The 12,749-nt window shown below is 33.6% G+C and overlaps 1 protein-coding gene across 16 annotated transcripts in view; it reads left to right on the forward strand.

Annotated features, from left to right (window-relative positions):
* LOC129801634 (guanine nucleotide exchange factor DBS) overlaps positions 1–12,749 on the forward strand; it is a 102,523-nt gene that overhangs the window by 10,789 nt on the left and 78,985 nt on the right. For 11 of the 16 annotated variants that reach the window (XM_055846853.1, XM_055846851.1, XM_055846852.1 and 8 more), the window contains exons 2-3: positions 10,191–10,605; positions 11,246–11,411. In XM_055846853.1, the coding sequence (XP_055702828.1) occupies positions 10,191–10,605; positions 11,246–11,411 (581 nt within the window). Of the gene's footprint in view, positions 1–4,920; positions 5,184–10,190; positions 10,606–11,245; positions 11,412–12,749 lie in introns of those variants that run through there. The other 5 variants (XM_055846860.1, XM_055846863.1, XM_055846864.1 and 2 more) reach the window with 2 other exon arrangements.

Below are 12,749 nucleotides of genomic sequence, written 5' to 3' on the forward strand. Positions count from 1 at the left end.
ACCTTTTTCCTTGAAAACCGTTATTAGGAATGATTCAACGAGATTTTCGTATAAGGTCGAAATGATCTCCTGAACAAGCTTTTAAATATATCCAAAAATTGAAAAAAAAACAACACAACGCGTTTTCAAGCAATCTAAAAAAATGGTTTTGGAGGGGTGGGGTAAAAATGATGGGCATGTTTGTGGTACCAATGTCGGCTTATGGAGAGGGATCCCCCGGAATTCCCAAGTCTCTATCTCTAACCGTTTGGTCTCTAGGCGTGGTAATGGTCATACAGACGGACAAACAGCGTGATGTCGAAAAACTTGAAACTTTAGATTTTCTAAATTCTTCTAAAATACGACCTCTTGGAGGATAAGGAGTCGAAAAATATATATATCTCAAAATCGATGAATTATGATCTCTCTGCGGAGTTCGAGCAGTAATATTATAGACTTTATTAAAACATCATGGTGCGGAAGTCCTGTAATGTAAATTCTTTAATAAATGTTAACATAACACGACGTGTTTTACATTAGGTCCAACGCACAATAACTTTTGTAAATATTTTTATGAGAATAGCGAGACGACTGCATTGCGCTTAAAAATGCGTTCGGGTAGTGTAATAATATCTCAGCGAGTTATCGACACAGTGTATGACTATAAATCTCTGAAGGGGAACTTTTGCAATTTTTTCCTTGTTTCCTGTTGGCCTATTAATAAGGTTTCTTAATGAAAAGTCACTGAATTTTCTCCCTCTATAAGATGATATCTTACGTTGAGAAATATATCTTTATTTGCACAGGAGATGAACAAATTTGTCTCAAGCAAATAACTTTTTCAGGGAGGATTTATAAAATACCAAAATTCGTCCTCAATGTCCTTTGAATAAAAAGGAAGTTGCCACTCCAGACAGACGAATATGCAAACAAGTTTGTCCTCTTCCTTGCCAACTTCCGGCATTCTCTTTTCTGCCCTTTTAGTGTGTTGTATTGTCTGCCCAAGCAGAAAAAATATCCCGCATAATTTTGTTGCACTCTTCAATCTTTGAACGATAAAACAACAAAGACAAATATTTCGTAATTGCAACCAATGAGTTAAAAAAAAAAAAATGTTGTGGTTTATGGAACTTAAAGGGGCCAGCGGGTTGGGAGAATGAGTTGACAATTGCAGATAATTTCAGCGTGTGTGGTGCGAGAGAACAATGTCTATAAGGGAACTGTTAAAAAGTTGCATGCAATTTATTTGAACACTTTGAGCATGATTCAAGAGATGCATTTTCTGGACGTCTTTCTGTGCCAGCCCAACCTCTCACCCGAGATTTTCCATTGTTCACACTCTCGCGGGATTCTCAGAAGAATATTTTCTTCACCGTTGTTTCCCCTCAAACGGCATCTTATTGTTTAACAACCCTTTTGATCTCTTTTTTTGTTTTACTGAACACTGAAATTGGTGCAGTAACTGGATTAACTTTTGTTGATATTCCTAAGAACATTTTAATTTGAAGGAGAAATAAATTAGAATTATTGCTAACAGCGGTTGGGTGTCCTCTAACAGCCAATTCGCAATTTCTTCAAAAAGATATATAACTTATGATTTCAAGTATAAATTAAATGAAGCAAGTTGTTTCAGGCGGTGTACAGTACAGCATTCTTTTTGTCTAATGTCCTAGACACACTTACGACTTAAGTCGAGAGACGGCTTAACGTAATTATAGTCAAAATTATGATTAGATTATATTTCCATCAGTATTTGACTAATTCGTCCCTTGGCTTACTTAGCGGAAAACTAATGAGAATTTAGTCATATCATTATTTTGAATATGTTAAGCCATCTCTCGGCTTAAGTTGCAAGTGTGTCTAGGGCATAAGTCTAAGTTAGGGCAGTACGCTTTTAGATTTCTTCTCCCTCGCACTCAAAATTCAAATTTTTAATTAGTGAAGTGAGAAAGGTTGTAGTGGTTGATATCACAAGTAATTAATTTTCACAGAACTCATGCAGTTCTTATGGTCATGTTTACTGCATTTAGCACTGTCGCAGAAAAATTCTGTCGCATTATTTCTCACCAAGGTTGTTCACTACAAAAGCTCTGCAATATCTTTTCCATTCGGTTGCCAAAATTATGGACTTTGTCGACCCAAATATACTCATTTATATGACTTCCTTACAAATTTGATTTACGAGTATTTCTGCAAGTATTTTTTTCATTTTGAAAAGTATTGAATGACAGTATTTACTAAAATAAATATATTCCTCTTATTTTGGTTCTTATATTTGAAATAAGTAAATTATGTAAAAAAAAACAAATTGGGATTTCTAATCAGTAAAAGAGTTATTCAGTGAATCAGAGAATAAGTATTTTCTTTCCAGTTCACTTAAAATAAAATTAATGGTCTTCGAACGAGTTCCAACTCAAAATCCAATAATTCCTTATCATGTTTGTTTTTTCCACTTTCCTCTCAGACAACATTTTCGATTTAGATGCAAATGCGCGGAGGTGCGTTTTCTTCAGCTATTTTTATTGTGATTTTTTTTCTGAATTTTCATATTGAAATGTCGATTATGATTTTGTCGGTTTCACTTTTTATTCAAAACATAATACTTTTTTTCTCTCGATCTGCTTTTCTTTGCTAATTATCTATTCAATTGCCATCGCGGCTGGAAGTTAATATGGACGTTTGATTTATGAGATGATGTCGAGAAAATATGCATATTTGCGGGAAAATAGGCACAAGTTTATTGAAAAATAATTTTGATTTTTTCCACACTTTCCATGTAATTTTCTTTTGTAGAAAAATCCCTGTAAGTGCGGAGATTGTATTAGAAATTACTTTGCGGGAAAAATACTAATTATTTGCATTTATACACAAACCAATACAAACCTACATCATGGGGCATATAAATGGTCGACCTGAGGATTATTTGTAAATTTCCTTCAATATTCAGATAAATTCAGAGAAAAGTGTTTTGCTGTCCAAGGAATTACTTAGTATCTCAAGACTTTTGCTCTTACCATCCCAATTTTTCTTGATTACTATTTTTATTGTTTTATATGATATGATCCATGATTTAGTTTTTCTGTCATTTCCTTGATGAGATCGGTTATGATCTCATCAAGGAAAGGTTGTGATGATTGGGGTATCCATTAGTAACCCAGAGAAAACAATTTTCCTTGTTGAACCAAAACTTTTTTTTTAGATGTTTCAAAACACCCAAAAAGGAGTGGCAAAGCTGAGACGCTTTGCGAAGTCCTCGAACTCGTGGCTCAAATGCTAATATATACATCAAAAGTACTTTTGTGTAATTTACCATTTACCGGTTCTCAACCGATTTGAACCGATTCATAAATCTCTCAAAGGATCCCTCAAAATAATGTAAAGAGTAATAGAATTTATGTTCGGATAAAAATAACCTATGGGTTCATAACTGGTTCACAACCCCTTTGAACCGATTTAGATCACTCAACATATTACTGAAAATACCTTAGGTGTACCGTAAGTGCCAGTGACCTTGTCCCCATGTGGATGACTTTGACATTCTCCTGTTCGTAAGTTTTTCTTTACCTCTAGAACTTGAGGACGGTCTTTATCGATCTGATCTACCATGTCTTATCGTTGAGAACTGCGTTCTTAAACACTAGAATTCAAGAAAAACTTATGAACAGGAGAGTGTCAAAGTCATCCGCATTTACGGTAATATAATTGAATTGCGGATAAAAATTAGTTTACGATTCAGACTTAGTTAGGATTCCGAAGACCTTTGCATCATGATCAAACTTGATACCATTCGGTTGAGAAATACTCTCTCTAGAGCCTTTATAACTTTTGGCTTCGAAAACCTTTTATTAAGAATGATTCAACGGTATTTTCGTATCAGGACAAAATGTTCATCTCGGTTGTTTCTAAGGCATATCCAAAAATGAGGAGTGACTGTGTCAAAACAAATAGTGGTTTCGCGTTATGTGTGACTATACCAATGAACTCTCGTTATCAAAAGTACTTTACGAACTTTTAATACTGCAAGCTTCATTTCCCTATACCTAAACAAAACTCGGAACTAAAGCTTAAAAACTAAACTCAAATTTCAATTTAAATGATCAAACTCTCTTTAAAATCTCAAATCTGAAATTTTTAATTTTTAATTCAAATTTACTCATATGCTTGTATATTAGATTTTTTCTGTTATAGTGGTGCTTATGAGAAGTTATGAAATTGGGTTAAAATAAAATTGCCATACAGCTTGGCAATGTGCTCTCTCTTTTTGACTGGCCTAGCCCCAATGAAATGTAAAACATATTATAAAACCAAATTTAAAGGATCACTTGCCCATGTTGTCCAATCTTAAGTGTTAATTTTCCAAAACATCTTGATTAATAAGAAATTAGAGAAGTGAAGCCACATGGCTAAGCCTTAGGTCTGAAACCCATATAAGCGTTTGAGCTCAGGCGTGGTACCGGCCGGACATACAGACGTACAAACAATTATCGTGACAAAAAGAAATTCGAAACTTTAGATTTCCAAAATTCTACCAAAATACGACACCTTTGGGGGTAAGGAAAGGAGTCGAAATATAATACTCGTAACTCAAAATCAAGCAATTGTATTATATATACTACTCTCTCTGTGGAATTAGAGCCGTTAAATGAAAAGTATCTGTCGAATAGTATTCGAGATGTTGAAAAATGAAACTCTTGAAATATCCTAGAAACAATATTTTGTAAGGAAAGTATATTGGGTAAACATAGAGAATTTTATTGACGTTTATTCGAAGACTTCAAATCATTATCTTCACGACCATTAAAATTATATATATTTTTCCTATTTTGCATATTTGTCACGAATTAATCTTATTTTATTACTTATCAGCCCCTTGATCTCTCAATCTATCAATGTAGTGGTCAGAGAACTGTCTGACTCCAGGAGATTGTGTATCACATCGTTCATTCAGTATGTCTTCAGCCGGCTTTTAGTTCGCGTGATGCTATTTCTCGGACTTATTGAGAATCTCATGTGACTTTTCCGGCGCTTTTCCCTGCCTCTCAAATTTCCACCGGAAGTATACCGTGTAATTGTGCATTTTGTGACGTCATCTATTATATTATCAATACTATAATTTTATGCTAAATTTAAGAGTGTTGTTGAATATGAGCATTTTCCAGCGATGGGCAATCAGTTTTCTATCTACTTCAGAGGTGATTTATTTGGTAATATTGCAAGTTTGTATATCTTGCGTGAAAAATCCACGTGCAAAATTCACTGGAAATTTAAATTAAAAACTTTATAAGAGAAATCACGCATGAAAAGTTCGATGGCCTGCAAATTGATTTGCATTTTGCTGAAATGTGTGCAAATAAGCAATTTGTACGAAAATTTTCTTTGGTGTTTTCACTTCGATCACATGTTTAGTGGATTAAAAAAAAAACTATGCACAGATGAAATGAAACGCATTTTTTTGAGGGGATTTTGTCTGTCCGGGAACGGTGTTTGTTTGAGGAAATTAACAAGTCTGAAGGCGAAATTCGCAGAATTAATAATATTAAGAGCAATTAGAGGCACTTTTCCGATAGTTTTTTTTTCTTTGTGAATAGTTTTAGTATGTGTATTCTGTTTTCGTGGAAGTGATAACGAAAAAAAAACTCTTGTTAGAATTATATCTAATTCGCAATTGAAGTATTAACCGCAAAAAAGTCGATTTCCCACAGAAGCTATAATATTCTTTTATTCTAATTGCACTCAACGGGAGAACCTTTGCTCATTCTTCGCATTCACAAATAGAATTGCAATTTTTACTGTAAAAACCATGATGATTTTGAGAGGGAAATTGTAGAACAATTTCTGCTATTTTGCACAAATTATCATTCTTGAAGAACAGTCGCATTTCAAAGATCATCTTGTGAATGATATGGTGGCTTTTCCGAAAAACGTGTCTTTAATTATATACTCCTTCTAAGCATGATGAGATACATGCAAAAATAAATGATTTTCAAGAGTCAGGGTCATATATTGGATAGACACACAATTATCTTGTTTATTTGCTCTCATCATCTATTGAACAGCTCTTTTTTACGGTTGGAAACTCTGTGGCTTTTTGTTATGGAATAAAAAAAGCTATGGCGTGAAAATTGTGCAATTGTATGCCTCTCGAACTTCCTCGATTCTTTCACTGTGTATTGCACAAGACACCTTTGCTGAGACAGATTATTCGGCCACTGAAATTGTCCAATTAAATCAGAGTTGAATATTAGGGAAGGTGTAGATTTGATAAAGATTATTATAAGCAAAAATTTTTGTCGACTAATATTCTATTTTGGCTAGTAAAATATTTTATTTTATTGGACGAAAAACCCGAAAAACGTAAAATTAATCAGAAATTACTTTAAGCAATATCTGAAAAGGGGATAGAGCGCTACTTTCGGACGACTCAAGTTTCGAATAACTCATTTCTTTTAATACGTTTATAATAAATTTCACATATTATAATATTATATTTTAACGTCTAGTCCAGTGCCTCAAATTTCCATAAAAGAGCCTTGGGTCAAATCCATTAAGAACACTGAAAATAGATGTAATTGTGTGAGAATCACAGCCAAAAATTGAGTCGTCCAAAGGTAGAGCACATTCCCCTACTCAATTTCAATTTATTCATAATCTTCACATTAAAATTGGATTCAACTCGTTCAACTCTATTATAATATATATTATATAATAATATCAAGATGATTTACGAATATTTATTTAATTTTATTTTGCCAAGAATATTTTACAATTTTTATACACTGAAAATACGTTACTTAATATTATTATTATTGGCATTGAATAAATGAGCAGTAAAAAGTTAAAATTGATCAGTAACAAAAAAATTTGAAACAGTGATATTATCGTCCAAATTTTGGCAAAGGGAAAACAAAAGGCTTTTCACTCTATATGGAACTATTTTAAATGTTAAATATATAAATTGGGCCCATTTTTGTAAAGATTTAAGTTTTTTACTGACCATAATTGGATATTTAAGTGCTCATTTTTAATTTTTTACTGCTCATTTGTTTTTTGCCATTATTATTTACTGACCCTTTTCACCGATTAACTGCTCAATCTGCTGCAGCTACTATTATAATACCTTTTACTTTAAACATTCATATTTTTCTATCATTTTCAACCGCTTATCGGGGTCTCGGGTTTAGGACACCTATAGGTTGTCAATCCGCATCTGACGATCCTCCTCTCTTTGAAGAAGGTGTTCGGATTCGAAGTCGATCCCAAGACAATCCAAGGCAAGATTCTGAATCTGAATTTGTTTCAGCCACCCTGTCTCGGGTGTTCTCCGAGGTCGCTTCCTCTTTACAATAACTTGCATGACTTTGTGCATTCCATGTAGGGGAAAGTGCCCATGCTTTGCACGGTTCCAAGCTTTACAATGACTAAATTTTTCCTATTTTTCTGAATAAATGCGGCTCCGCGATATATTTTAAACACAAGACACTTTCCCCTAGCTTTTAAAATATGGATGAGATGAGTCTCATTTATTCAGAAACATACGAAAAATTTAGTCATTGTAAAGCTTGGGACCGTGCAAAGCATAGACACTTTCCCCTAGTTCTTTTTGAAGTGCTCTTGTCGCATCGTGGTACGTTTACCAATCCCTCACTCTATAGTTCCTTGAACTCCACAAGAAAGAGCAGTTTCCGCAATCCAAATTTTTTAATTTCTTATCATCCTGACTTCAAAACGATATTAGATTCGACAATCCATCTTCGATTAAAGTCAAGATTAGAGGAACTTAGGTCTTCCCGCAATGGGAGTTCGGAACATCCATTATTATTGTTCCTTATACATGGATGGGATTGCCAGTCCCATGCCCCGTGGAATGAAGCTCACTGGATGCAACACCTTTAACTCCAGAGAAATTCTTGGTGACCTAAAGGGGATTCGAACCCGGGACACTTGCATCACAGAGCGACCCATTGAGTGCCCCTAGCGAACTAACTTACACAAATTACCACCAACTTCAAAAGCATGATTTTTTTTACTTATCTCATTTTGCAATCACAATACTGTGAAACAGAGTGTAAGCCTGAGGTCACAGGCCTCTACCTAGGAGAGACATCTTTTGGGGTGGTCCACTGTTTAATATTCACTGAGGAATTCTCGTAGACGCAAGAATGACGATACGTGCCTGTAGCTATTTCCAAACAAATTGTAACCGATTCTAGGAACAAATTACTCCCTTTCCCTATCGGCAACCTGGGATGCGTCTAATGTGTACGTACGTCAACCACTAGGGGTACTTTAAACAAAATTATTGAAATTCTTATAACCTGTTTAATACACACAATTTATTATAGGTCAAAGTGCACATATTTCGTACGATCCCAAACTTTGTAATGACTAATTTTTTTTTATGTTTCTGAACAGTTCTGAGTTTTTAAAATATGGGTGCAATGAGTCACATTTATTGAGAAACCGAGGAAAAATTCAGTCATTATGAAGTTTAGGATCGTACGAAGCATGGGCACTCTCGCATAAAATGTTACTCTTTATTTATTTTACATGCATTATTGTATCCGCATGTTATCCGAATGATTGGAGGGTGATAATGACAGTCAATGGGAAATTTAGAATTTGTCGAGCGTTTGGCACTTGATAGCTACCATTTGGATAACGTGGATCTGTTTATCGGAGACTTTGTATCACAAGCCGAAAATTATAACAAAATATTTGAACTTTTACTAAAATATACTTTTCAAATAATTTGGGTCATTCGTTTTACTCTTTGGGTAGGAACATGAAGTAGTAAATTGAGTGCAGCTTAAGATTTCAGAGAAGGAGTTTTAATTTGGTTCAAATTAAATAGATTTAGTAATTAAATAAAATACTTTCTTGTTGAAGTTTTCGAAAACGATTTTTGGGTGGGTTGGTTTTGGTTTTTATTGTGGGCTATTTTTTACTTATAAAATAAAACGTAAATATCCTGCTTTTTTCAAAACTCATATTTCTGTTGAAACCTCACTAAAGTCAACCTAAAAACGATTTTAACATGGGCTCAATTCAGGAATTAGGGGAAAGTGCCCATGCTTTACACGGTACCAAGCTTTACAATGACTAAATTTTTCGTATGTTTTTCAATAAATGTGACTCATCTCTTCTATATTTTAAAAACTAGGGGAAAGTGTCTTGTGTTTAAAATATATCTCAGAGCCGCATTTATTCAGAAACATAGGAAAAATTTAGTCATTGTAAAGCTTGAAACCGTGTAAAGCATGGGCACTTTCCCCTATGCCTATAAACTTTTACAAGGATTTTTCAAATTTTAAAATTTATTCAAGGAATTAGAATTAGGATTAGGATTCTGAATAGTTTTTTTTGTTACTTAAAATAATCGACTCCTTCGGGCGGTTTGTTATAAAATTAATAAAAATAAATAACTCATATAGAAAATGTTTGCCAAATGGAAATTAAGTCTTAGAAATTAAATAAGTTTGAGGTAAAACCAAACATCATTGAAAAATTACCAATAATTTAATGTCTTAAATAAACTATACTTGATTTTATAGATATAGGGTCAAAGGAACGTCTGTTCGACAGGGAACCCCTATTGACACTTTTGTCAAAATGTTGAAAATTATTTAATGTATCTAGTAAAATATAAGTAATATAACGTTTTTTCTGTAATATACCTTTTACTATAAACAGAGATGTTCAAATTTCGTATCCCAAATGGTATAGAGTAGGGTGTCAATAGGTGCTGACACGAGTTCTTAAAGTGCCAATAGACGTTCCTTTCACCCTAATTATTTTAAATTGATCTAGTTTACTGACTGCGGAAGTTTGGGCAGTATTTTGGTAGCCGTAGTTAGTGAAAATGAAATTTTATTAGTATCTGTAAATAAAAAAGAAGTAAATGAATTCTAAATGTCCAAAAGTAAAAAAAATAGCAAAGTTAATATTAATTGACCAATAAGAATTTTTTGGCCTTTTTTTTAAATTATGTACTGTCCAAAAATATTTTTTCCTAATTTATATATCAACACTGCAACGAAAAACATTAATTTCCGTTCTCTATCTATATATTTAGTAACTCTTTTGTGAGATAATCCATCGCACGAGTGAGACTCTCGATCACGATCTCGTGGATGATCTTTTGCGAAAGACCCACCCGGAATTTGATCATTTTCCCACCAAAATAAAACACAATCATTCCCATCTTCTTCCAGATGACTCAGCTGAGAAGGTGGTAATTGAGAATCCCACATCAGGACACCATCCAGTATTTCAGCATCAATCCTCGGTGTCTTCTTGTGCTTCAATTCAGACGGTGCTTATGCAGAATGGTCAGACTATTGAGAAAAGTGTTAGTTTGCCCCAGCCGGCTCCTGTTCAAATTCAAGCATCTGGAAGTCTGAGTTCACTGGCAAATGGGAGTCTCCAGCATCCTCCAGCAACTGGTAGTGAAGATCCTCTGAGTGTGGCTGATGTAGCTGATCTTCTGCATCCTCAATATGCTATTATTACTGGTGGAAGGTCAAAGGATGGGTGTCCTTTGATAACTTTTCCGGACCACAATAACTTTCAGTCTCTTGCTGATCATGACTATCAGAAACTTATCTTGTATCTGACTTCAGTTCCATCGTAAGTATATATCTTCTTTTGTTTAAAAGTTCTAATTTGTCGATCAACAAAAGCTAATTAAAGAACCACATCTTGAAATTTATTTATAAAAATGACTACTGTATACATTTTAAGAAAGAAAAAAAAATGAAAGATTTTTCAACAAGGAAAATATTCAAAAAAAAGAAAACTACATCAGAGACTTTATTTTAAAAAATGGTTGGTCAGTGAAAATTTTTCAATTATTTATCTTTTTTTTGTGTTTATCCTTTGATTTCTTTTTGATGTCTATTTTGAAGCTGTGAAAAAAATGTCTTTCAGTGAAACAAATTAATCATTTTTGCACTAAAATCATCTACAATGATGATAAATTGTATTGAGATCAATTGAGAAAAGTTGCACTTGATCAATTCAATCAAATCAATTGAAGATCAAGTGGAAGATCAAGTTAAGAAAAGTCATTAGCACCATGAGGACTAACTGCACTGTGAATGTTTCACAAATAATAATTGCACAATTTGTCATGGAAATGAGTTTTACGGAAGATATCCGATCTCTTGGAAAGTGGATCACATCTGGTGATCATTTCGAAATCTTCACGGGTGTTGACTCATTGTCTTGGAATATATTGGATTGTCTGACATTCTTTTGTCTTTTGCAGTCTGCAGGAGGCTGACTTGGGCTTTCATTTGATTGTGGACAGACGCAAAGATCGTTGGACGTCGGTCAAGTCGGTCCTACTGAAGATTTCAGTATATTTTCCCGGTGTTGTTCACGTGGTTTACGTGGTAAGACCGGCTGGATTCTTCCAAAAGGCCATATCTGAGGTGAGTATAAAGAATTTACAGGGTGGCTGAAAAAATGCAACAAACTAAAACGCTATATTATCCTCATTTTTTGTTCAACTTTTTTGAAATAACAGAAAAAACGGTAGTAAATACATCAAAATTTTAGAATATTATCGGTTTTGTTCAAGGGGGAGATATTAGGACGTAAATGTATACATACACCACTTCCAGACACTTCCACAATTTGTATGAAGGAGCCCTTTGCATTTCCAGCATTTCGGAAGACTCCCGAAAATGCTGCAATACTTCCAGCACTTTTTGCACTTCATGCACTTCTCATAATTAGGAATCAATAGTTTGTTTAATATCATGAAAAATCTACTTGAAATAACAGAAAAACGGTAGTAAATACATCAAAATTTTAGAATATTATCGGTTGTGTTCAAGGGGGAGATATTAGGACGAAAATGTGTACACCACTTCCAGACACTTCCACAATTTGTGTGAAGGAGCCCTTTGCACTTCCAGCATTTCGGAAGACTCCCAAAAATGCTGCAATACTTCCAGCACTTCTTGCACTTCATGCACTTCACATAATTAGGAATCAATAGTTTGTTTAATATCATGAAAAATCTATTTAAGAAAACTTAAAAATTGTCAAGATTTTTATTTTTATATGTTATGTTCTTTTAATATTCTTTTTTATAATTTAAATTTCTAACAGCAGATATTCTTGCATACTAACGATATTTTAATATTATCTGTATTTTACGACCAACAGAATTTCTTTCCATGGATTTTCTAATGGCCTCTACACACTAAAGAAAAACATGTCCATATTTTAGAGTTCTTCCTACACAAGCATAGGCAATTTTTTTCAATATGGACATAAATTTCTCTAGTGTGTAGAGGCCATAACAGACCAATGAAACTACTTCTGAAACAGAAGTCTCTAAAAAAAATTATTGTCGTTTCTAATTTATTGAAACTGTTTTGGAAAGTCTGTAAGAGACAAGAAGTACGAGTGCAACAACTAATTTAGCACTTCAGAGTTCAGAAGTACAGTATCGGCCAAAAATTTCTAGACAAAGTTATATTCGAGATATCAGGTGGAAAAATGATAAAAAATGCTTTTTAAAATTTTTCTTTTTGCAAATGACTTGCCTGTAATCCATAAATATTATTTATGTATTTCAAAAAAAAAAATATTTTACTTAAAATCGTATCAAAAATAATTCTTTTCTAAAAGTTGATCACTTTTTATCGACTAAAAGTTTCTTGTCGCATTTGAAAAAGTTACTTAAGTTACTCTGAAAAATAGTTCATCCGACAGAATAGCGGTCAGATCAGTGAAAGTGGAGGGTTATTTTCAGAGCA

The sequence above is a fragment of the Phlebotomus papatasi genome, chromosome 2, assembly GCF_024763615.1.
Source record: "Phlebotomus papatasi isolate M1 chromosome 2, Ppap_2.1, whole genome shotgun sequence".
NCBI lineage: Eukaryota > Metazoa > Arthropoda > Insecta > Diptera > Psychodidae > Phlebotomus > Phlebotomus papatasi.